General features: G+C 40.7%; 1 protein-coding gene across 1 annotated transcript; it reads right to left on the bottom strand.

The window, feature by feature from the left end:
• Nucleotides 1-85: 85 nt before the first annotated feature.
• Nucleotides 86-27097, bottom strand: LOC104966281 (FH1/FH2 domain-containing protein 3-like). Its single transcript, XM_010795464.1, has 4 exons — nucleotides 26587-27097; nucleotides 20313-20419; nucleotides 13200-13264; nucleotides 86-186 (listed from the first exon to the last, which is right to left on the bottom strand). The coding sequence occupies exons 1-4, from the start codon at nucleotides 26749-26751 to the stop codon at nucleotides 86-88; spliced, it is 438 nt and encodes a 145-aa protein (XP_010793766.1). The 5' UTR covers nucleotides 26752-27097.
• Nucleotides 27098-27550: the final 453 nt, after the last annotated feature.

Genomic DNA, 27550 nt, shown 5'->3' with positions numbered 1-27550 from the left:
GGTCAACTCCGAATCATTTAGTAGCACTTCACCCGAGCTAACAGAGGACGACGCCGCAGTGACTTCAGTGTTTCGACCTAAAGATTCATGTCTTCTCCCAGATACCGATGTCCGGTGCACTGGCACGTGGACACCTGACAGAGTTGGGCACCTGCTGGTGTCCGGTCCAGACAAGGTTGAGCTCATCTGAAAAATAAGAGAAAGTGTTCAAAAAACATTGTCAGCAAGAAGTATTATACAAACCATAAAACCCTACAACACCGACGTAGCGCTGTCATCTGTAAACGCAGTTGAGCACACAAACCCACATAAGGCAGCAGCGCACAACATCTGCTCCTGCTTCCTTTACTGGACGTACTCACTGTACCCAAACTCACCGAATGACTCCTAATCCTCTAACTGTCGGAAATTGCATATCACAGCAGAAAAAACCATTTTCGCCAGGATCTATTCTCCGCTGCATCTTCTTCCCGATCTCATTAGGAATAGCGAATAATCATCAGCAAGTGCATCCTTTATTCAGTAGAGCGTCTTATTTGAATTGTTGCAATCATCCTCCACTCAAAGTCCTGCCACACTTTGGAACAGTCATCAGTCCACTTGTGTCAGAGTTCCCCACAGTTTGAGTTTATGTGTCACCGCTTAGTTATTTTTTTACCCATGAGCAGCTTCCCCGGCCTGACCAAGTCTACAACTAAATGTTTTGAATAACCTTTACTTTGAATAACGGTGTATATATTTGGCCTTGATTGGTTTCGAATTTACTAACGGAATATTCTTGTTGTATATTAGTCAACGTAAGTAAAGAATACCGAGATTAGACGTCGAAAAGGTCTCAGTAAAGAATATACTAATGTAAAAGGGTGTCCGGTTGTGCCGATGTTTTTTTGATAAAGGAAGATTCTTTTCTGGTTTTGTACGGGACGAACAGCATTCTTTCTTTCAGGTCTTCCCTTTGTAGGTAAGTTGAGTCACACGACGAGACACTACCGATCAAGTTCGTCCTATGAACCGTAGAGGTAGAACCAACGTTCAAGTAGTTACAAACCGCCGAGTCCGAGACTCGGCTTTCCAGTGGGCGTTTTTTCCACTAAACGCCCACTATAAAAAAGTTGCGAAAAAAGGCCCAAGCCAAGACCCATTTTGTTTCTACTACGCCCACAGCCCAACGCCAAAACGTATTATTTATATAAATTGTTATTATTATTAAATCAAAATTACAAAATTGTAGGAGTCTGGAGAGGGGGCGCGCCCTGCACGTATTAGTATTTGGAGACGCGCGTAGATAGACGACGACTCGCGCGTGTAAGACTTACCGACTCCACTTTCGAGAGAACGCCTCGTATGGTCGTAAAAGTTGTGACGGAGTTACTCGCTTTAGGTTGCAGACCCTCCGAAAAACAACAGCTAGACTACGGTTTTTATTGGTTTGTAGGGTCCGAAAAACTCGGTTTATACGTTGACCGCACAAAATTATTAACGTGCAAAATGACGAATAATATACGCCCAAGCCCAGCCCAACGCCTAGAACACAGCGCGCCAGCCCAGCCCACCGCCTCTGATTAACCGTTATACACGCCCCATCGCCCCGCCCAAAGCCATAACGTGCAGCCGCCCACCCCCGCCTCGCCCAGAACTTTCTAGTCTGGGCACGTTCCTGAGACGAGACTCGACTCCTCTGGGAAGTCCTACCTCACTTCCACACGCACGTTATATGGCCGCCCGGTCCTAGATNTTTTGTTTACTTGTGTTCTCTGTATTTTATATGTCTGTGTTATGTGTGTAACGTTGCTGCCTTCTTGGCCAGGTCAGCTTTGTAAATGAGATTTTATCTCAATGCTTTTTATCTCGTTAAATAAAAACATAAATGTGTGTGAGACAGAAATGACCTCTATGACCCTTAATATATGTGCAACTCATGTGTAGGAGGGTGTGGGATAATCCTGGAGAGCTGTGCGGCGGGGGTCTCCAGGTGGCCCGGAGGGTATGTCAGTGTTAACCCCAGTTGACCCTGGCTCTCTGCTGTCAGAGGTAGGAGATCTACCCCTAGCTTGTCAAGGAAACCAGGATAATGTGGCATGTTCCTCTTGGAAGGCAGTCCCTGGAAAGAGCTGAAATAAGATACGTTCCTTTTATGTGTCTTTTTATTATGCAATGTGGATAAAATCATACTTATGACACCAAATGGTCGGGCATCAAGAACACTCATCTGTTTCTGTAAGTATTAAATGTCCCAATGGCAATATGAAGTCAAGCCCAAACAACATTTATCAATCTAACGTGTATGATTGTATGCCAGCTTTGAAGACAATACAAGCTGTTTTTGTTCCAATAGAATGAAACGATGTCTGTCTCAGACAAGCCTCGGCAGAAGAAAATGTCTGGTTGGCAGGTTGAGCTTCAACACTTCCTCTAAATGCTGAGACACAAAAGTCTCAGATGGCAGCACATAGCAGGGTGGGGGTCTCCTTTAGTGGGGTGTTAGGGAGTCTAGGAATTCCTGCAGCCTGCAACAGCTGACTGTTGGGAATGAGAGGTCACGGTCTAATTTTACTGGACAGTATGATGTGGGGGGAAATTCTTGACACTATGTAAATACATTGTCCAGGTGAACACGTTTTGAACATTAAGGTATGTGAATGGTGTCTGAATGTGTGAAAACTGTGTATCCAAGACAGACGATAATGCTTAGACAGTCAGAAAATAAAATGAATGTATTATTACTCTTTTCTGAAAGATGTAATTTATTTCAGAAACACTTTTTTGTTATATTCCATGGAATACTCTTAACATCCCGATAGCAATGAATATATTAAATGCTTTGACAATAAATACAGAAAAAAATGTCATCTGTCGAAGCCGTAGTACTGTAAAAAGCACGACCAATCATTTTAGGCTAAAATAACTGGATGGCCTAACTGCCTGTCAGCCTTCCATCTGTGCACAAACTTATGTGCCCTCATTGGTCATGTGCGCGTTCTTGTGTGTTGGAGGAGGGGCTCTGTAAGGAAGTGCCAGATTTTTTCCGGTTGTGTATTTTCAAATTGTAGCGCACTCGAGCTGGTTTCTCCAAAATTACCTACCCCACCTTGAATGCGTTATAGTTTATATTCACCAAACATGAGCTCAGGAAATGCAACCACTGAGCATGAAATGTTGTACTGACAATATAATCATTTAGAATGGAGACAGTAAATCACTTGTGGTGCACTTAGGTTTAGTGTACTACATGATTAGTCGACACTGTGACATTTTGTCTGTTATGTTCTGTAAATGTCACGGCTCTTAAATACAACCATGGAGAGAACAACTGTGGATTGGGAGTCTGCCTTGCACCATAAACATTGTCATTAGTCACTGGAATCTAGTAAGTGTGATCAGTATATGAATGTTTATGCAAACAAATCTTGTCTGACCTCCTTCCCGTGACAGGGTCTCAAAGGGACAAAGCCCAGATTTAGCATGCATAGACAGCAATGTTGGGTCAGTGACAACATGTTGGTTCAGACAGAGCACACACTCACTGCATGCTAATAGTGATAAAGATGTTTTAATACAGTAAGTTCACCTGACATCAGAGATGGCGTTTTGTCTAGATAATCGATTAAAGTATGAATGCATGACCAAGGTTAATTACTGTTTTCAGTGGAACAAGGTTACAATTCATAAAAGTATAAATGTCTCAAAATGTCAGCTATGTCTGAAGTAAACACTGAACCTAGGGGTCTGACGTTTCTCTACACAGACTGACAGAAGAAGCCATACTTCTGCCTCCATGACTCTCTTCCAGCACAGCTGCTCCTGCTGCCTGAGCTCAGCTGCAGGATCGATCAGCTGCAGGAGTGGAAAGTTAGGAGGGAGTCTGGAGCTAAAATGTGGTTCACGATGACACATATGATTGCATACTTTGCATGAAGTAGCCAAACTAAATAAAAATGATTGTATTCATGAAGTGCACCAAAAATGACTCTCTGTCTTTGCCAAATAAGGTCACCATGGGTCTGTGGCATAAAGTTGATAAATGCAATTTGCACTCCCTGTCTCTTATGATTAAAAAGTTACTAATGTAAATTGTTTATAGCATTACACTAAAGCAAATAACACAAACTAGTTAGGGATTAAGGTTACGTGATATACTCTATATGTGTTCTGTCTGGTACCCCGACTCAGTTATCCTTAAGCAGAGATTTCAGAAGTGGCAGAAACCAAAATAGAAAGGCTTGTAGAAATGTTCAGGGACCTGCCAAAGTGGCAAGAGAAGAAAATAAATAATGTAGGCTCTGAACTCTTGTTACTCATTCAGCTTTACCTTCTGACTACTGCTCCTCTCTTAAAGCAGGCTCTAAAACCTATTATAGAGCTGCTTTTGACCACTTTCATAACGTTACAGATTCATGTTTTCTTAGTAAGTACAGGGAATGACAACAATAACACGCGTACAATATGATTCTACTTTTGGTAAAAACCTGTTTTGGTATTTCATTGGTTTGCAGTATTTTCAAGGTATTCTGTTTTCTCTATATCCTCAACCTTCGACAGAAAAAACAAACTGTTTTACAGTATAATGCAAAAGAGGATAATGCAATCCATTTTATTGAACAGATGTTTGTATATTGGGTCCAGCCCCAGTATTTATGTGTGTGTGAACAGCTTTTTCTGAATAAGATCCTACACCGCCTCTCTTGGCTTTGTGTTGAACCTTGCTCATACAAAAGGCATTCATTGTAGAACAAGCAGAGAGAACAGTCACTGATGTCATTGGAGTTTGAGGTCCAGACACTGGGAGAGATTCAAAAATGTTTTACATTTCCAAACACAGAGATTAAAGGCTTATATAAAAGGCTTTTATCTTATAAACAAGAGGTCTAAGCAAAACATTTTAGCGCTTTGTGTGTTCAATGATCCTTAAGTGACCACTGAGAAAACCACCATACAACACAAGAATAGATCTGAATGGATCACAACAACGTCTGACATATTCACTGAAAGATAAGATGTTACTTTAAACAGCTTTAACCACAACAATGATGCAAACATGGCTCGCTTTCCTCACAACTTCAGGACACATCGCTTATGGTTTATACCAATAGAGATTTTCACTCCTCTTTATAATCCAGACTAAGCAGAAGCAGACAATGTTTCTTTTACCCTCACCACGATGAACGATTGGGTAAGCTGTTATTGCAAATTTAATTAGTTCTAAATGTTTTATTTTCCCCAACAAAATTTGACAATTTGTTGGGGAAAATAAGAACATTCTCACACACTTCCTCAGTTCAAACAATGCTAAAACCTCCCGAACCACAACATGTTCAGATGCTTACTTTGCATGTTTTGCATTTGTAAGACACTTAACTACCATGTACATTTCCGACAGACACTCTGAATCCTCTTGTAACCTGCTGTTCAGATAGAGCCATCCCAACTGCCTGACACGCCCTGCCAGTTAAGTAGGCTCTTAGTCCAACGTTCACACGGGGGATTGAGGCCTTTTGTCTTTTTTCTTCATCTACTGTATGACTCTTTTCTTCTGCTTCAAAAAACATAACAAAGATTGTCCAATCTTCTCCTGCTACGGCCACTCTGAGTGGTCCTCTTCAGAGACATGGGTATGCTCCAAGAGGAGATTCTCCTAGTGATTGAGTTCTTTATTTCAACTGGGCTCTCCCATCATCCGACAACCTCTGAAGTGGCTGAAGTGGATGCGAGGGGATTGAGTATTTGAGCTTCAGTTGCAGCCTTAAGCAAAAGCCAAGAAGGGTTACTTTTGTCATTTTGATTGCTTGAAACATACTTTGAGTTCAATAAAAAGGAGGATTATTGCCTCACTAAAGACAATATCCAGCGTTGTCTAATATCTGTAAAAGCTTGTCAAATCTGTGTTCCTTTCTCATCAGTAGCAATCGCATCACATGCTGTAGTTGTATCATTTTACAAACTCCTTAACCCCTCCCTCACCTGGATGTTTGTTGAGAGAGAATATATAGAATACATTACTTAAACTAAGGTTGACAGTGACAAGGGCATGCATTTTCATAAAAACCCCTACAATATAAATATTACTTGTCCCATTCCTGCCATGGACTTGAGCTTACATCAGCTCTAAAAAAAACAATCAGTTGCTTCTTGGCCTTGAACATGTTTGAAGCTGATAAAAAGTAACAGATACATGATGATCTAATATTTACAATGGATCACAAAATAGTCTATAATATCCATAATCACCCCGCAGCTGTGTGACATGCTCCCCTTTGGTTGGCTACACTGTTTTGAACCAGAATAGAGCAGACAGCTCTCAACTCATGAACACATCACCACAAAACGCCACATACTTTCTACCTTTGCCAAATGGCTGATGATGAATGTGCCTAAAGTTTATTTTGGCCCACAGCCAGTCTCCACAACGCAATATGAAACATGGGAGGCCACAGGTGTTCAAGAGCAACAGTGTGAAGTCATAGAAAGATTAAAAAGAGAACATTGTTTACTGATACAATAGAAAAATAAAAGTGCAATGTTCCTCAGGCTACATCATTATATGAAGCCAGGGCTTGGGAGGCTAGCAAGTCAGAGGGAGGATGCGATGGCAGAATGAGGTGGACAACAGGGGGATACAAATTCTCCCATTAGCTCCCCTTTCAGTTAAAAATAGAAAGGAGAACATGATAGCTACCACAATATAGTTAAGTCTCTCCATACCAAAACAATGATATGAACAAAGTTTCAAGAGTGAGACCAGTGTCAAATTGACCCACTGTATAAATCACAGTCCCCCAAACAGGTCATGTCAATCTTTATTTTTCCAGCTGATGTCAGCTTAGTGACTAAATCAATCTGAGCACATGAATGTGACAAAAAATCCAATAAAACCTCCTTCAAAGGCAAAACAGCCATGGTAAAGGATTCAAAGCTAGCCAGCTGTGGCAACACTGCTTGATCCAAGGTGAGAGAAGAAAAAACAACGCTGTTTCAGAGAACATTGGATGAGTGACAGTTCCTGTAACGACAAACAGTGAAAATATGAAGTGTTTTAGTTCTCTTAAGCATTTCTTATATTCTCCTGATGGCTGCAGAGAAGGGAAAGAGACATTTCCTTACAAAGACATCGACATCAAAGCTGAAGGAAAGAAAAGGAGCCTGCATGACATGCGAGGGAGGATGTGAGATGAATTCCATGGCACACTAGAACTTGGCTGAGTGCCTGTGGGGTGCTGAGTTAAAGGTTAAGGTTTTTTCTAGTGACTACTGGCACTCAAATGCCCGTATAGTATAACCACAGAGTCAAATGTGACAAAGATGAATAAAGTTGTGTCTGAAACTCTGCTAAAAGTTAAAGATGGAAGATCACGTTTGCATGTGTACACATATTACATAGAGGCCAATTTAGTAGAGCATGCCCAGCATCAACATTTAGAAATCACTACCAGAGAAGTAAGTGAAATGTGATTGGCTACCAAAATGAATAACCCCAATCCAAGAGGAAAACCATTTGCTCAAAATAAGAAGGGGCTTTGCGCTGGAACAATACGGTAAATAAATTGGTAATCTGATCAACACAAATGTTGATGGTTGATTAACATTATTATTTTCTATCAAAAACACATTTGTTGAGTGTTATTTTGAATGGATTTCTTTATATTTACTGACATTTCAAAGACCAAATAAGTAATCAGGAAAACCAATATCCGATTAATTTCGAGTTTCATCACTAGACTGTTCGTATGAAAACATAATGGCAATTACATAAGTCAGTATTGTTAAAAAACATTGAGAAATGAAAACGATTTAATCAAATGTGTTTTCTCAGTCTGCTACCCTTGGTCCTCCCCCCCGTTGAGAACACACACAGGGCAAACATCAGCTGTGCGGATGTACCTCAATCCTCGGCTCTAACATAGTAAATAAATAAACAAACAATTATCTGCAGACATCCAAAAAATGTTGGTTTGAGCAAAAAAACTAACTCAGATTCCTTCCAAATGTTCCTTCCTTCAAGCAGTCAGCTGTTTAAAGTCTATGGCTGCTGAGGTTACACACCTGTCCACTTCAACAAGGACTGCTCCAGTCTCGCAGCGGCGGTAAACCCCAGAGTGGTCAGCTTCACATGGCATCCAATCTTAGCGGTCCAACTCATATGTCATGAGATGTGCACTTTGAAAAACGATATTTTGTTATGAGCACACTGTGATATGTAAGTTAAAGCAATTTTTAGCCAATCATTAGATTTTTCTGACAGGAGTTTGGCTAGTTGTCAGAGGTACATTTAGAAGAATAAAAGTGGCAGAATAGCATTATTTACTGCCCTGAAGCTGAATAATGAAGGTAAGGGACCCCTACTTAGGTTTACATCTTTGTCCCATGGCCAGGCAGCACGCTCACACTTCTCTCTTTATCCTGTAAACACAGCGAGAAATAAATACCCCCCTCTTGGATGAAAACGTAGACAGCTCTCGTCTTTTTTGGACGGGTGAGGAGCAGCGCTGAGGGGCCTCACAACTGGAACCAGATGGTTTCTTAATATGTGCATACCTTTGCACGAGTGTGTGCATGTGAACGTGAGCATATGAGTGTGCTTATACGAATTAGTGTCATAGTGGTCCACAACCTTGTACAGCATGTGAAGCAAAACGGCAAAAGAGCCAACAATTAGATCTAATCCTACCTGAAACTGTGGAAAACATGGCATTGTAGCTGTGAGGGCACAGGGACAAGTGAGGGGAAACATTGTTCTTTATTGTTGTCCATAAATGAAGAATCAGCTTAACTACATTGTTGCTCTGCATGTGGTTGTGGGCTCAGAGCCAAACAGAGTATATAAAAACCGAGTGAGGGAAAGTGTGAGGGGAGTGATACCTTCAAACCTTCCACTGATCTACTTTTGATATCATTTGTGATTTTAAAAGCAAGAAACACTCAACTCAGCTTCACTTTTTGGGCTGTTTGCTGCCTCAGATTTCTGCTCTTTGGCAGAATGTTGTTTAGGTTGGCCTCATTGGGTGACTCTAAGTCCATGATCCCATTTTGGGGTCTCTTTAGGGGAAGTAGAAAAGGCCATTTGATCTTCCTCTGTGTCTCATGGGTGCGATGTGATATGCATGCTTTTAATTATTCCCTGCTTGCTTTTCACTCTACAGTCACAAAAAACATGACTAGATATTTGATTTGATCCGAAGGTGCATTTCGAAAGATTTATAACACAGATATTTAAAACCATACTGTAGGAATGACAAAGAAATCTATTAATAGATTTTGACACTTCCCAGAATTAATTGTACCTAATGCAGAGAACTCGCAAAAGCATTCATTGCAAGCAGATTTTTTTTTATTAGGCAGGTTAACTAGTGGAACTGTTGTTTTTATGTGTATACGCAGAACAGCGGATGGCTTAGTGTAGATCTGGCAAAGTGTGTGGAAAAATCAGACACTATGTTTTGGAGCACCATGATAACCCGCAGGTGATCTTATCTTCTCAAGTCAAGGCGCTGACATCCCACACACACATACAGGCACACACATCATAATAAAAAGCCTTCATTTAACAGTGTATACTTCCATGCAAATGTGTTGTTAGCAGCAAGGAAAACATCCTCCAACACGGTTTGCAGAGGGATAATGGTAGAGAATTTACTGCTCATTGACTTCAATCTTAACAACCACAGCATTTTCAGTTGTCAACCTGAAGATCAAAACTACCAATTTGACTAAATGGTAGCACCAAAAAGAAGTGCAAGTCAACAGCGGTCACGATGAATTATGTCTTGGGCCCAGATTAAAAGAGGTTGCAAAAGACAAGGCAGATAATCCACTAAGAATGTGTCACCTCTTATTACAGCTGTCACTCCTCAGCTGACATCAATGTGTTGACAGATGAACCTGCTCTTAAAGGGGCAATATCAACAAATTATAGCTTTCAAATGCATTATTTTTACATTTGTAAACAATTACTACTAAATATGATCAAAAAAGTAAGCTTGAACCACCCACTTATTTATGATCCACATTCATAAAATATCATTTGTTTGACTGTGGGAGTTCAAGATGATGTTTAGAGGATCAAGGAGAAATGTCTGGATTGCAGTTCATAGATTTACAACCTCAAGTGTTAGCCTAGTAATGCATGAATATAATTAATTGCAAGGGCAGCAGCTTCTGACTGAACATCTGTATGAACTTTGCAAAGCTGCTGTTGATTGCTAAACATGTGCCATTTGTTATTTCTTAACTGGGTATCCTCAGTTTAACATCCAGCGGTCCACACTCTGGTCTCTTTCCCGGTCTTTAAATTCTCCATACCATCACATCACGGCAATTCGTGCAGCCTTAGAAACAAAATGGCACATAAAAAGAGGACCTACTCTACTGTACTTGCAGACAACACTAAAATAAGTACAGGATTGCTTTAATCAGGCCCTTGCTACCACATCTAGTCTACCGACAACAATAACAGCCCAACCATTTCAACAGGCTGTGGCCAATGCTAACACGCAGAGAGGGATGAGCGGGGTTTCTTTTCTGAATCCCAGGCTGGTCGAACAAATATAAACAAAGATCAAACCTTTACCACTACTGGTCATCTATTCAAAAGTACTTTTCTCTTCTCTCCCTGAAAAGGACTAATGTGCATGTATAACATGGATACAGACAAATATACAAAAGAGCTTTATACTAATGAGGCTACATTACACACAACTCCGAGAGATAAACATTTGTATTGTGGCTGATCTGCACTTTCATTACACACAGAGCATGGACTGCTTAATTGTGTGACTAAAACAAATCACTGCATGACAGAGGATGTGGTCAAAAAACAGTTTAATAAACCATTAGCTCTTTGGGCTAACACTTTCCTTCCTCCACTGACTCTGATGCAAAGAGAACGCCTGGTCCATATGTATGTGAGCACTAATGACTATGATTAGAGAAGCCTGGATTAGGGTTTACTGTGGTTCATGACACATGCACACATACACACACTCAACACACAAACTAAAAGCTAGCCTTGTGATTAAAATTTAGAGAAACCCCAAAAACAAGATAACATAAACAAAGTGATGTACTTCTCAATTAAAACGTAGAATACATGCAATTGGGTTTTCCACATAATAATGCTACATGACAGATTACATACATGACTGTAACCAACTCATCACTCTTGTTAATGGAGCGGGGAAATCTTGACAATATGGGTATGCTATTTCAGCAACCAATCAAAAAGGGAGGATTCATTTAAATGTGATTTTAAACAAATCCCATCCAAACATCCTAGTTCATTTTAACCTAAAGCAAGACTGGTGCTATTATTCAAGCGTGTCAGCCTCAAACAAAAGGAATATTTCTAAAGGGTTTCAAGCATATTTACATTTTGTAGATGCAATTCGCCTAAGGCCTACAAATTATTTACCGCTTTATTTAATTGCGCAACCTTTCTTATTAAAGAAAGACAAAAGACTATGGCCAGCAACAACAATTAAAGATCGCTGACAATTAAAATTAACTGACAGCAGGGTTATGCTCAATCCTTTAATTCAGAGCAAGTGCACAGCCTAAAGAATACCATGCCATTTGTCTCTGGAAGACTAACAAATGATCTCCTGCGTGGACCTGGAAAATCACCCAGTAATTCTGAACTCAGGGGCTTCGAGTTAAGCCTCTAGTCAGATAAAATTAGGATCAAAAGCCTGGACAAGTTAACAGTAACACTGACCACCTCGCTTAGAGGAAATGAATCAGTTAGCCATGCGTCCAGTCACTGAGGGAGACTAGGGAAGGGCAACAGGTGGCTGTCAACTTAGAGAGAAAGAGGGTCATCATCCACTTAGAGAAGAGCAGCAAGTCTGTCTGCCGCTCCCCGGGCTCCGGTAAGCTAAGCCCTGCACCAGCAGGAGGAAGAATAAGGTGAAGCCAGTTCAGAGTAGTGTGCGGCAAGGTTCAGCCAAATATTCACAAGTACAGCTTAAGCCCTGTTACATCAAGCAAAGACTGGAAATGTATTATGGGCATGCGGTGTAATAAAACAAGGTAGCATCTCCCTACAATATTATTAACAATAGGATTGAAAAGCCTGCCAATATAAAACGTTTATTGTATCAATTACATAATTATAGTGTCAAAAGAATCAAAGTGAAGGCTTTTTAGAAATCAACATGTGCAAACTAGACCTCATCAAGAACAAGTGAAAGCTGTCGTTCTCATTTCTCATGTGTCTTACCAAGAGTTTAATGAGCTGTCATGACAGAACCATCTCAGTAAAAGATCCGCGGGAGTTTCCAAAGCTTTGTTTTGCACGTCATGCAACAGCAGGTAGAATAAATAACCACAATGACTATCAGAGATAGTTCTCACATCAACGTGACTTCCTTCAAGTGAGAAATGTCTGGGTCTTTGGTTTTTCATATACTGCAATAGAAACATACAGCCAAATTCAAAATCTGACAATTTACAGCTTAATAGCTTTTCCAGGCTTTGCGTTATTTTTACACTGGAAGCCTTTAGAGGAGGCACTGCGTGTCTTCGTGTAAGAATGTGTGCTTCTCCACATTCTTCCACTAACCATAGAAAACCCTACAAGTCACTGGAAATGTACTTTACAAGGGCTTGTGTATTCATTTCTAACATTACAGTATACATACATTAAATAGGGTGGAAAAACCATTAACACCTATTTATCAGTTACATCTCAACAGAAGGATGTGGGAAACAGAACTCAAGCCAACATTTCACAGAGTATATTGTAGTTTTTAAAAGCTTAGCAGTTATCATCCTCAGTTTAATGAAAACCCAGCCTCTGACAAGCTTATTGTCTGTGTGTATGTGTTCGCACAAATGCCAAGTGCATGTGTTGCATATGTTTTCAATCAGCTCTTTGTGCTAGTTCCCTTACATTACTCAAAGACACTAGGAGGCCCAATAAAACAAAGTGACAGAACACAGTAACTCCAAAAAACATTGAATAATTTCAGGCACCACTCCGTGCCAGTGGTCTGTTTCTCAGAGTGTTGTTGTAATGATGTTAATTCTCGCTCAAATTAAAATCCTCGGCCAAAACTGCCACTGTGCAAGTTAAACAAGAACCTCAATAAAGTAATCCACTAGTAATAGAGGTAATTAAAGCTCATACCTCACTGGTGATATATACGGAGAAAGACAAATTGAGCATCATTAAGTGAGAGCTGACAAATGTACGTGTTATTATTACCCACCTATGCAGGCGTGAACTCTGATGGACAGATGTGTTCGAAGAATAACGCTGTGTTTCTTCCCCCTCCTGTAAAGAAAAAAAGACAAATGGTAAGAAGGAAAATGTTAGTTGACATATTATTTCAATGTGTGTCGGTACATGTGTTTGTTTGTTGTCTGCTTGTATCTGTATGTGAAAGTGTGTTTGGGTGTGTGGTGGTACATCTGTATCAAGATAAAAAACGGCCTCTCTTAATCTAAGGCAGCCATCAATATGCCTGAGCTAGGCAAGTGCTGACAGGAAAATAATGCAGGATTTCAACTGCGCAGAGGTGCAACATGATGACAAACATAGCGTTCTGTCTCGTTAATTTAAACCCCTTCAATATTTGCAGATTTTACAGAACAGGGAACAGGTCGGGGAACTGACAGGGAAAAGGACTCCATAGGTGAGAATGAAGGATGGGAGCATCTGAGAGGTCAACTCCCCCCCCTGTGTTAATGGAGATATGGCAAGACCCTATCACTTTCCTGTCAACTGCTTACAATGTCTGAAAGACAATCCAAAACAAAGACAACAACAATGCACCCCATTTCTATTCAATCGTAGAAGTGAATATGAGAACAGTGTAGTTCGTAGCCATCCAAAGAATCATTTGGATACCTAGAGGCCCACGCTCTAATTTGTGTACAAAGTTTAATGTTGAATTTTCATTTTTAAAGGATAATGCTGGCAATATTTCTTTGTCTATCTTAGTTAACCAAAACCACCAATACGTCCATATAGTAGTATAGTCAATCCCTCAATATTTGACTACTTCCCTTCCTGTTGGTGACAGCCAGCCTATAGCCCATTCAATGCTCTCAACATTTAAATCTGTATAATTGTTCACAAATATATAGAAATCTTTAAAAATGTTTACTTTTTGGTTTTAACAGTTGGATACTGTCATTTTTCTTTTTTAAAGTAACTCTGACAAGATTAAAATATTGGAGCTGTGGGGTTTGTTTGAGGGTTAGTGAAATTTAAATTGACTCAAAATAGACTAAAATGCTCAAATAATATATTCAAATAAAAACCGAGTCACTGGTGATGTGTTTTAATCGTTTTTGGAGAATAATAAAGTAGGCCTACGGTATATCACGTATTTCTATCCCATGTTTTGAATTTTGTTGGTGAGGGCCGCCCTTTTGTTTACATTTTGAAACAGAGATTGTGCCTTCAACCTCCTGACTAGACAAGAGCACAGCAGGTAGAGTTGCGCAACAACCCCCCCCTCCTAATTCGGCTCCCTGACAAATAGGCTTTTATGCCGCGTGCACAAAGGCTGTGTGATTGTTCCGCCTGGCGCAGTGCCAGCAACAGACTGTTACTCTTAGTGACAATCAGGCAGCAGTGGACCTGACAGGGACAGAGCAAACCATCAGCACAGACTGCAGATCACACTGGAGCCTCACCATGAACCAGTAGCAGCATTACTGCTCCTGACAGACATTCTGACATCTTTCCTGGGAGACTGCTGCACACAAGCAGATTACATGACAGGGGAAATCTGAATATACTCATTACTTATTAAGTATAATATCCAGCAACAAGCAGAGGTGACACAGAATCAACATCTGTCAACATGGACCTGCGCCTGCGAGATGAGACGGCAAACAGGAACTTAATCCTCTGTGATGCTGTTGAGGCAAATGGGTAACCAGATCCATTTTGTCACGAAAGTCTGCTTTCTCTCCGCTTGGCTGGAACAGTATCCCTATGCTTAACCAAGACCTGAGGCTACACAGGCCAACATGCTCATTATCAAATTAAACAAACGTGCAAGGAATACAAGTGAGGTTTCAGACCCCCCTCACCAATTATACATGAAAATTGGACATTCCTACAGACAGTGCTGCAGGCCTGTCAAGGGTGAAGCTCAACATAATTGTAACTATAAAGAATGTCAGCTGAATAACAAATTGGTTAAATGTTGGGATACGCTGTAATACCTACTGAAGTCCCTCCTCTCTCTGCGCCAGAACGTTCTGGTCTCTTCATGTGCTGGTACTGTAGTTAATTTAAAGGTCCCATGTCATGCTTTTCCGGTTATTACCCGTCCCCTTTTATGTAGCTTTTTCTGCATTTAAACGGTCTGCAAAGTCACAAACCCTCAAAGTACACCATGTAGGGAGTAAAACTCTAACCCAGAAAATGCCTGTCTATGCTGCCAAAGAACGCCTCGTTGGATATTTTTCTTTTTCCATTTTTTTCTTCCTGAGTACAGTGACGTGACCATACCCAGGTCCAAATGGACCAATCCGTGGAGCTCCTCACACACACTCACTCAGCCTTATCTTTTCTCAGCCGCGCTACTCCGCAGAGTTTCGCCGGCACACACCTTATCTTTTCTCAGCCTCTGCTCTGTGGATCTCCACTCAAAGTTACTCTTTGGCACAATGTTGCTCAGGCAGGAGCTCCAACAAGGCGTTTAAGACAGAGTGAATACACATACAGAGATGCAGTATGAGAAAATCAATGCGATTTTGGAACATTGCACAATGTAAATCTATTCTAGTAGAACTCAACAATGGAATTATGATCAGTAGAAATGGCCATGACATGGGACCTTTAAGCCATGCATAAATTAAATCTGATTCATCATATGCACAATCATGCTTCTTAAATACCTTTGTTGCAGCTATTTGAACATCAAGGAATTTGCGTAATAATGTCATAAAATTAATTAAATTGTCAATTACCCAAAACTTCTTACTTATGGCTTACTTCCTGACCATTACCCAGAGCAATTGATCTGAATTAGACGGCTTTATAAAAGATTAAATGAAAACATATGGCCATTTTTATTCATTCTGCACATGAAAAGAAGCCGAGCACTATAAATCTTTTTACTTAATAGCACAAATCTGTTATTCATCATTATTGCGAATATTGCAAACAGGAATGCAGCTGTGGTAACCTAACAACTATACCTGCCAATTAGATACCACATATTATTTTCCTCTCTATTCTCCCTTCACTGCTCTATTATAGAGTACCCTCATAAAGCTCAGTCTTAATCCTAATACCCAACTGGATCAGTGGATACCTGCCAGCTTTATCTGAGGGAGCATTACTGGTTTATTAACTGAAAGAGTGTACCCACAGAAGGTGAACACTTATAACAATTCAGTATACAGTAAAGCCAGTTTGCCTCTCCGCAAAGACCAATTAATGCCAGACAAAAAGGCCCCATCGAAGTCTACTGACACAGCACTTCTTGGGGAACACCCCTGCATCAGTAGAGGGACCCGCAGAGACTGGGTGAACCGGGGGGGGGGAAACTGTATAATCAGCTCTTCACTAACCATTGACCAAGTCTCAAAACCACATACACACTGAACAATCCCAAAGCTGTTTTATTCTGTTAATAATACCCGTAAACTGCTCTCCAAACACAGAAGGGGCAACTGGTGTTTTATTTCCTCCTTGAAGATTAAGCTGTACTGCGATTGACAATTGCTCTGGTTCTTTTCAAATGTGATTTTTTTTTCCTCACCAAAATGAAAATCTTGTGTGCTGTTAGCGTCTACCAAACAATGTCCAAGCGGGGCAGAACTAAATGAGAATAAGGAAAGTGGAGCTGTCCTAAGAGAGATGAAAGGAGAGGATTGGATGGTTGAAGCAAGAACAGTTGAGTTTTAATATGCTTGACTTCTAACTGGTTGTCGAACACATCAAGAACACTCAATAAAAAAGAAAGGCATATTCAGCAGAAAACTGCTGGCTTTCAGCTGTTCTTTGTGTGTACTAGGACAGTGAAATGCTAAAAAAAAGTGTCAGCTACACACTTCACATGCTGAATCAATTATGGAGTCAATAACAGCACTTTATGTTATCTTCTTTAGACACGCCAGGATATGGCCTTGAGGACTTACAACTTTACAAATCAGCTGCCAATCAATGACACATATTTGAACAAAAAGTCATAAGCCGAACTCAAAACTCTCCAAATACAGTTCAATTTTCCGTTTTCAAACATCAGGCCCTGAGTAAGTGCCCCTGAAATGCTAAAACAGGATCTCGCTCTTCAATCCATGTAATCCAGAAAAACATTCAAGGATTGTAAACGTCTTTAAGCACATGTCAGGCCATCTGATCCTAACTACGTCCCCCATACTCCATCTGGGCTCAGGGTTACAGATGCAGGAAATTGTGTGTGTACAGGGTCAATCAATCTATCACAGCTAGGAAACTAAATGATACACTGAATACCTTAAACTGTGCAGATATGCCTGAGCGCATGTCTGTGCTATATGGTCAGATATAGCTAAGTGAGACTGTACCAGAGATGCGACAGGGGATTTATGAGTCACAAGCGCCTATAGCTGAGCTTCAAACATGGTGTGGAAGTGATTATGGCCCTTAAGCTCCTGTGACATGGATATCTCCTGGCTCTGCAGCGCTCTGTCAGAGGATCATACTTGAATCTGTTTGTAAAGACACTAGGCATGACACAGGCGCCTCAGGAATGTAACCTGCCATTAATATCAATTACAGTACAGATGGATCCAATGTCCACTGATCAGGGAGGTTCAGGAACTCAAGCGCTATAAAGTACTATTTTCTTTGCAAAGGTAGGCGGCTGGGCTTGAAGCAATTATAATTAAAGCATCATTTTGCTTGTTAACTGGAGTGTTATTCTGACATCACGTTGTAAAACTCAGAAACAAATTCAGGGAAAATTAAACTCTTTTTAAAGTAGGTTAGATGTTTTGGAAATGGAGACTGCTGTTGACAGATCTGCAGTAAAAGCAGCATAACGTCAAATATACAATGGAACAAGAAAAGGTGAACTGGCTCATCAGACCTTTTTATTAGCTCAATAATCATCAAATCAACAACAGCGAGCCACAGGGGATGTAATCCTGGGCATATCACCACCATAAAAAGCCAGAGAGCAAAACTGCCCTATTTATACAAAATAATTGGCTAACCACCTTCACCCCCAGCCTCCTCAGACAACACTGTGTGGGTTTAATGACACACATCCATACCAGTCAGTGCCAGCTGGCAGGACACAAGCCCTGGCAGGCTCGCTCCTCGACGAGAGAAGAAGTGGACCACTTTAACCTCACAGCTCTCTATAGCCTTCCATAAGCTCCGAACAATTTCAGATGGAACTGGGAAAGGACGGCATTTTCAACGTCCAATAGAAACACCAAGCTACAGAGCAGCTTATAAATTCCAAGTTAAACAAATAAATCCATACATGATTGTGGTCCCACCGACCAGGAACTCCGATGCCAACCCTTGGTTTGTGATCATCTAAAGTGGGAGGCACTTAAATGATATATCAACATACTCCACAGTACATATAAAAACATATGGAGTCAATAAAGTAACTGACCAAAGAACTTGTATGAAACAGAAATGAAACTCACACAATTTTAAGTCTCTCTTTTTTATCCAGGTCTATGAGTAATGTCAAAATTAAGCCTCATTTAACTCCATAAAACAGTAAAACAATGCAGCTAAATTAGAAGCTGAGAGTTATTTGGTGGTGGGTTCACAATGAGAGCTCTGAGGTAACTTTCAATAGAGATGAGGGCAATTACTCATGGATGTGTCTACACCTCATAAGTGGTTTAGATGACATCACTGCTGCCACTGGGCCAGGGAGGCCAGGTATTTCAATATGAATGGATGAATGCCATGGAAACTCTGAGACATTTAGTCTGCAACTAAAAAGGGTGCTAATACCCCCAGTGAACTGATAAAAAATATATAGGGCTAACTTTCATACATACAACTAAGATCAGGATTACACTTTTATATGACACGGATGTCTTCAAAAGAGCAAATATTGTAATTTATAAAACGGACAAGTCAAATCAAGCAATCTGATTGGTTCTTAGCCGTGATATAATGAGCGTATATCACGGGTAGAATTGTAGTTACTTTTCACAAGTCATGTATCCCTCCGCGTCTGAGAAAAAGCTACAACCGTTACAACTGTTACATTACGTCCATTATGAAGCTAACTAACTAACAAAGCTTAAGATGGAAAGATTTAAGGTTAACTTCGACCCCCGGGGTGGCCTTACTATGGAGGAGTGGATTGAGCAGTAAATTGAACTATCTCCAGAAAAAGAAACACCTAAACGATGACATGCAGAGCTACGTGAAGAGCAGGTAGACCAACTGGAAAAGTACCACAAATAGCTTCATGTCGGGCCGAACCACGCCCCTTAGCTGTGATATAATGACCATATACCAGGGCCTGTCGTGAGCTATTGCTTAATTATATTTGACATATTCTGAGCCAATGAGGTGGTTGAGATATTAGGTGACTGATTTAAAAAGGAATGAGTGAAGCTAATAACACTGATATTTAATTTGAACTTATTTTCCTTGAGAATCTCATACTGTAGTGTTGAAAGCTTTTTGAAACTAAGAGACCCTCAGGTACGTGAAGGGTGTTCCCTCTGCTCCCCAACAGACCCCAACATCTCATGAGAGCAGCCTCTGAGCAGCAGAGCTCAATCAGCTGAGGCCCGGAAAAAAGGGATTATTTCACTAATTCATACTGGAACGAAATGGGTATCATTATGATTCAAATCACTGTAATAGAATAAAATTAGGCAAAGGAATACAGCCTAATATATATCCCCATAGCCCCCCTTTATCTGTTCCCTCTAATCTCTCTACATATTTTATGTGTCTCCCTCTCGAAAAACAGTACCGTAATCACATTGTACTGATTATGTCTGACTGCTCAGGCAGAGACTTATTTTGGCTGTTTCAAAAATACATATTGTTTTAATCAAAAACATCAGTTACCCTTGAATAATGCTTTTTTTTCATAACAGCTAATTGGACCACCACAACCTGAATATTTTATATCCAGACAATCAGAGTTTGGCAAGTAAATCACATTATCAACCTGCCAGTCTCTCTTGTGAGCCGTTCGGGCACAGATCCCAAATGCACCTTTTGAAGTGCAAACAATATATGACCGACTTTAGGGAAGTATTGGAGAATGTTTTTCATTTCAGCACATTGTGTACATGCAATCTTTTGCTTTTGAAGTTTGGTGATAGTGAAGGGAAAGCAAAGAGAGAGACAGAGACAGCAGTGATTATTATCTTACCCTCCTTCCTCCTGAAATCCCTCCAGTTCATCTTTCTGCTCTGCCAGCGTAGACTCCAAGTCCAGGTAGCTTCCATTATGGGACAGCTGAAGGGCACAGTCGTCAGGCTAGACGGGAAGGAGACAAAGTTAAACATTGATATGTCTTCAATCTCAAAGGGTTATGTCATTTACACTTTAGACATGAAAGGTATGCTAAACATTAAGAAAGGAAGAGATTAAGTTTAGTTTATAGACAATTGAGGCTAAGAGCCAATGTCCTGCTGTACAAAATACTGCTTCACTCTGATCAGATTACAACGAAGTAGGGTAAAACCGATTGACTTGTAGACTCATGAACCATGACCATGTATGATATCAAAATTATGCACAGTCAACCTTTCCAAAGCTGTAAAGAATGTGAATGGCATAAAGCCCTGAAGAGGTTTGGTTTGCTTTGCTGATGTGTGATACAGAAGATTGGTGTAAAATGTTGGAAATATTTCATAATTATATGCATGTCTATTGTGATGTGTTAATACCTTTAGTCTTGAATTCACAACTTCAGTTGCAATGATACTGCTTACATCAAGAAATACATTTTTTATTGCGTACGTATGAAAAACATGACTTTTGTATGTATCAATGGACAAATGCACAGCATATTTGAGGTTTATGTCTAGTCGGCGGTGGACCATAGAAAGCTATTTTATCAGCTCCTGTCAGCGCTCTACAATGACAAGCAGGGCAAGGGTGGAGAGAAGTCATGTGGATTTGGAGCAGTTTGGCAGACTGTTATCTGTCTGCTGTCCCTGTCTGATAAACTATCATCATACAGGATGATTTTGCTGAGGAGGTATGATTTGTCTGGTCCTGAAGGGTTGTCAACAGCTGACTGTGGTCAAGGAGATGAGGAATGAGTCTGAGTCTGTTCACTTGTCTGGATGACCTCCAAATTGGAGATATTAACCTATTTATATTCTGAGTCTGTCAGCCCCACAGGACCGCGGCTCCAACGGTGAAGCAGAGGATGTGAAAACAAACATTTTTACGGACTTGGACTTAAGAGAAGAAAAGGGAAATGTTCTGTTTCATCAACAGCCAGGGTCTCTAAAACAACCTCATACTGTACAGTCCACTAATATACTCAAGTCAGTACATTTGTCTTTTGTCAGCCCACATTTAAGGATTTGTAACCTTGCAAAGGCTATGATACAAATGACTATTTATTTACCCTTCCAAATAGGCAGTCTGCTAGAGTATTTTCTCCTAAAAGAAGAGCACCACATGTAAATATTATGCAACATGTGAAACCATGTGTTTTTCAAGTTAGACTGGTTATTGCCAGGTCTGATGCAGTTCAATTTCCTCCCACATATGACAGTAACTTAATTGAACGTGAAGGAAAAAGGCTGGAAAAGACATTATGGGTCGGATGGCTTTGATCTGTTAAGCCACTCTGTTTGTATTACTGCACTACAGTACTCAAGGACTGTGTCATATTTGAGAAGTGAAACAAAACATGTGGTTGGTAAGGATAACTCTCACTCTTTCTCCAAATCGGTGACTATGAGCTGTCATGTTTGCCTTCCATGAATGGTAAAGCAAAAGATTATTGGTAATATAAGGGTTGGAGGTATCATAGTGCAGAGCAACTTTATATTGAGGGACCAGAGATGAGGCGAAGCACAAGGCTGATGCAGTAAACATGCAACAATATCTTCAGCCCTCAGTGAATCCAATCATGTGTGAGACAGTTAGGTCGTTAGATCGAGAGAAAGGGAGACAGGTAGACAGGTAGACAAACAAACAAAGATGTACTGTACATATGAAGAGGAGGGAGGAAAGTGCTTCTCCAGATTGCAGGACAGATTCTGGACAGACAGGAAATCCAGGCACAAGGGCCAAAGTTGGGCCCAAGATTTGTATGCCTATGAACTGATATGCCTTTCATAATAACGGCTGTGACAGTAATATGAAATGTAGCATGAAGGAGAAGACACACTAAATCATTTACGCTGAGTGGCTGGGCCTAACATTATGGGTAAGACTCTAAAACAAACCAAGGAAAATGGGAATGTTGCCCCTAATTTCTGAATCACCACACTGGTTAGCCTCTATCTATGTCCTAAATCCATAAACTGTTCCCAAATCAGTATTACCAGGGATGTGTTAGACCAGTGATTGAATCATCTAAAACCATTTTCATTTGAAGAGTTTTGAGATTTTGTTCATCTACAAGGGTTTATCCATCACTGCTTATTCTAACTATCCACACAAAATACAGAGAAAAAAATACAATGGGCCCAAATGCTGTCAGTTTACGAACCAAAATGTATAATTAATTATCAACATCTATTGTTACAGTCGTATGCTATTCTCTATTTACATTTACTGGTACTTTAAGTGATGTTGAAGTTTGTGGATAGGAGACAAGAGCAAAGAAATGTTTGTTCTCTTTCAGCTTCACGCTCTGTATCAAAACTTGAAATAGACAAAACATTGGGCTGAATTCGCAGCCGTAACCAGTAATTAGCTGTGGAACTGAAAAATGCTTTTCCCCACACGAGGTTTAGACTCACAAACCAAATGGGGAAAGTAAAAGTGAACTATGTGAGTCGGTCATTAATCCATACTCTTTCAGTATATCAAACTCATCCATGTTTCACATATCCATGCTGGCATGTGTGACGTTTTCATTATATAATCAACCTGGATTACTAAATCTTGCCATGTTTAACCACGCCAGGTTGATGCACATACATGACCCTTAATCCAGGAACAGGGCTAACAGATTATCAGTAGCAGACGCTTTCTTAGCTGTCCTCCGCCCAGGACTTGAACCCACAGTGGCCTGTGATGGCCAAGTCCAGAGAAGTAACCACCAGTGCTCACACACTGAGGTCTGGCCTCTCCCTTCAACCACCATACCGTGGTCCACTGACCAGGGAGGCAGTTAAAGCAGAAAGGGCTAAAAATAAACACCATGCAATTTCCAATTCAAAAATGCTATCTCATTCCAAACTTCCTTGGAATGAGATAGCATACACTATTCAATTCTTTTGCATAGTTTAACAAATGCAAACCCTGTGTTAGACTTAGACATTTTGTCTGTAGACTCCACTGTGCTCTAAATCAAACAAGAGGAATTAGAGTAAGCTACTTCAAAAGCAAAACATTTGTTTAATAAAGGTGAGGATTGGTATTTGTGTATTTGTAAAACACATGATTTAAAACACATTAAAACCCATTTGATACATGAAAGAGAAACCACAACAGAAATCTTACATTTCTGTCAAGCATGCAGAGGATGAGACTTTCCACGGATGTTGCATTCTTCTGAAAGGAGCCCTTTTGCTGAGACAACCCTCCAAACTGCAGTGACCATCGAAACCTCAACTCTGCATAACAATGTGTAAAATAATTCATAGGAGCTCTGACAGGCATGGAGGAGGAACCTGTATTTTACAGCATTTAACATAACTTCTCATTATGGGAGTCTGTAATTTCTTAAGGAAAAAAATGTGACCCAAAAATCGAAATTGGTAAAGTGAGAGTCCATTCTCCAAGACTTAGCCACATTTTCCCTGCCTTGAATATTGCTCTGCAATCGGATGCCAGGCCTCAAGGCCACCAAGCCACAAACTACAAAACATTGACAAAAACAAGCATTTGAAGGACTATGGATCTATTGATCTATGAGGACATAACCAGGAAATTTGGAATAGCTCCCACCAATTCTGAATAGTATGCTCAAATGTCATTTTACAAGGACATTGCATTATTCATCACAGAAAAAACAGGCCGAGTCAGGAGATGACTCGTCATGTTTTCCATCCACAGTAGCTATGTAAAACTTGTTTATAGGTGATATGCTAAAGCAACAACATAATGTTGGTGTCTTTGAGAGTTTGATTTTTCATTAAAACCCTCAGATTACTCAGCGGTGGAACTGCTTTAACACATTAATACTGCATTCAAATATGATGATATGGCATTTTCCAAAAGACAACAGACTGAAAACTGACTTAAAAGTGTCTACTGTCCTGACAAACTCTTGCTGCTAAACAACAAGTATTTAAGGTTTGAACCCTTGCTATAAAATATAATCCTTGCTCATGATGGCTTTTGATGTTATAACTCCACAAACAGTAACTCGAACAGCTGCATGGCCACGGTGCCGTCCCATGTACAAGCCACAAACCAATCCAACACACGTACACACACAATATAAACAACAACCACACACACATGAACAGATCACCACTCTTGAGACTGCAGAATTAAACTGACAGGAACAGCCCAGAGACAGCATATGTGAGCTGTTTTGACTCCCTCTGCACCATGTGTTTGCAGCGTGCTATTTATACCAGACTGACCTGCACCATAGAGACGGCGCTCAAAGACAACAGACTTGCTGTTGAAGTCTTTAAAGGGTCACGGCAAAGTAGTTTTGTCAATTTTTTGAGGGTTTTAATCAGACCTCAATGCTCAATGTAGAAACACAGTGTCCTCCACCTGAGTGTTATTGTTTTATGAAAAACCTCAAGGGGCTGCGGGGCTGCTCTTTCGAGTTACTGCTTACCACAAATGCCCGTGTGACCAAATGTTACTAACCAGGCGCTGCTGGGCCTACCACTGGTACTCCCTATCGGTCTAGTTTGCGGTCCAGCTGGCCTAGTGCTAAAATGAGACCAGTCGACTGTGCAAAGTACATCAGCTCTTTGTTTGTGTTTTTAATTCTGCCTGCTTCCCGCTCTCTCAAGCAGTGGAAAGCGTTCCCGTCCCATCCAGCTGGTCAGACTGAGTGGGCTGCAGAATGAGAGCCAGGCTTGTGGTGATCCACAGCATCCTGAGGCTCCCCTTACTTATCTTACCAGCTTTTCTCAAACAACATGGAGAACCATTGATCTGACAGAATAAGGAAAAACTCTAATTTCATTTCTATTCATGTGACTTCCCGGCAAGACTAAGATAAATACCCATTGAAAGATTCAACCTTTGATGCTGGAACTTTGCTTTGTTTAAATATGAAGGTCAGAAGATGAGACCTTAAGAAAATATGTTTGGATGCAGTCTGATCAGAAGGCAAGAATCAGGCATTTCTCAAGAGAAAATAAAAATAATCTAGGCTTCAGGTTAACATTATTTGTCACTGGCTGTCTTTAGGAAATGCAAACAAGGCAATTTACACTATACCAAAGCGAAATGGCCAGTTATTTTGGGCTGCTTAAAACTGGCTGTGCAGTTGTGGATTTTAGGAAGGCCAACTTTTGCAACCAAAACAATGTGTACGGTTTCACCTCTAAACTGTTAGGACTAAATTCAGACAGACGTTATGTTGCTGACCAACCACAACAATGTAGAGGTACTACAAAAGGAATTTGGCTTTTTACTAAGGAAATAACAGAATATGCTCATGGTAAGATGTTAACCATCAGAACTATTGTCTTTCACTGCACATGGTTTCAAAGTTGCGTTGGATCAAGTGATTGCAAACATGAATCCCCAGATCTATGACAATTTGGTTAGGGAATTACCCTCTTCCATCCCTCAACAACAGACCAACTGGGTATTTGAACCCCCTCACTCTAATTTACACGGTGTAGTGACAATAGCAGAAGTGGTTTCCTACATCAAGCCTATCCATTAATGGTTACACAAATGCAAAGTTGGCTTCTTTTCCATTAAATACTTTCAGAAAGAAATTGCAGATCCTAGTTAGCCAAGAAGAACACTATGCCGAGTTGATTGAAAATCAAAGTAAACAAACAATCATCGATTTTAGATTGAGTAAAAACAAACATTTGCATTATCAATTTCCTCCTTTGTTTGTTTATTTTTACTTTCACACATTAACTGGAACAACACTTTAAAATAGATCTGCTCCTCTAACTAATGGGTAGTCAGAGAAACAGGTCAAACTGAGGGGATTAGTGTTGTGGTTGAGGTAAACATTAACAGATTACTGCTCTTCAGCCAAACAGTGGGTGTATACATAGTTTCATCATCATCTAAAGTCACCAAATACACCATAATGTCAAACTATAGGTGAATCTTACTGACACTGTGCATGCAGTAACTGAATGCATGTTGATGCTTAATCAGCATCCCATAACAGCAAGCTGCTTAAAGTCGCAGGCTCTACGATGGTTTATTATGTTTGTTTGGTAACCCCATCAACCATGTTCAAGCTAATTATTAATTTAGCATTTTGCAGGTGAACACTGATCACTAAGCTCGTTTAAAGAGACATGAACAAAAACATCACCCAGAAATAAATAAGTAGTGCATACCTTGTGTGGGGCTTTTAGCAGTCTGTGGATTCCAGCAATCTGATTTATCAGAGGAATATCTTCCCTGAAAGTGAAAAGTGGTGGCCTGGTGGGCTCGGGGAAATTGGTGCTGTTAAATGGATCAGTATCATCTAAGAACTGCACCCTGCATATAAACGTAGCCATGCTGCATCCATGCAAGGCGATTTTAGATAATTAAAACGGTGGATGCGACACCACAGCCCCTGACAGAAATGGCAGCCCCCCGGGCAGCGAACTACCGGCAGGTCTTCTGCAGTAGCACAGTCCTGCACCCCTCTGTTATCCTTGGACCTTCTCCATTCGCAGCGCAGAGGACTCAGGACAGTGAACGCAACACTCCAGTAGTAAAGATCCAGGGTACCCCGTTAAGATTCACGGATAATCGGTGTGGAAGTGAGCAGGGTTGCAGTATCCAAGGGCATAGCGGGCGTTAGAGGTGCTGAGGCAGACTGCGGACGGACTGCCACTCTTGGACTGTGAGAGCGATGGGAAGCGGCTCCCTCCTCAAGCATAAACTCTGCTGCCAGGGGACACAGCAGCCAGACCTCAGCCGTCAGACTCAGCTCATATTACAGGCGCAATGGCGGCCTCTAGTGGCGAACATGAGAAGCACACAAAAACAAACGCAGCACCGAAACTGGCAGCGACTCAACCATGCAGGGCCTAGCAGTGCAATTATTTAAAGCCATAGACCGTATTGACAAACGTCTTGTAGCCTAGCTAGATAAATGCTACGGTCTATAGCAATTGTACAGAATTATTGCAAATAAAGGAAACATGACAAAACAACATGACAGGCAGACAGACTCCCTCCATAATTTGACATAAATAAAAGGCAGTCGCGGAAGAAATGTCCCAAGTCGGCCTACTGAACTAAACAAGCTACAGTGATGAGGTCACTGTAGGCCTTATTGGGTATTGAATATGTTAGTTACTTTGTAAT

Source organism: Notothenia coriiceps, unplaced genomic scaffold (genome assembly GCF_000735185.1).
Source record: "Notothenia coriiceps isolate Sejong01 unplaced genomic scaffold, NC01 NC01_scaffold00037246, whole genome shotgun sequence".
Lineage (NCBI taxonomy): Eukaryota > Metazoa > Chordata > Actinopteri > Perciformes > Nototheniidae > Notothenia > Notothenia coriiceps.
Note: the sequence above shows the minus strand (reverse complement) of the source record. Positions and strands in the feature narration are given on the sequence as shown.

Excerpts from the sequence above, each read along its gene's own strand:
- LOC104966281 (XM_010795464.1), bottom strand. The coding sequence starts at position 26,751 with ATGGCTACGTTTATATGCAGGGTGCAGTTCTTAGATGATACTGATCCA. Across the intron at positions 20,420-26,586 it reads TGCTAAAAGCCCCACACAAG|CCTGACGACTGTGCCCTTCA; the intron begins GTATGCACTACT and ends CTTCCCGTCTAG. Across the intron at positions 187-13,199 it reads CAGAGTTCACGCCTGCATAG|ATGAGCTCAACCTTGTCTGG; the intron begins GTGGGTAATAAT and ends CTTATTTTTCAG.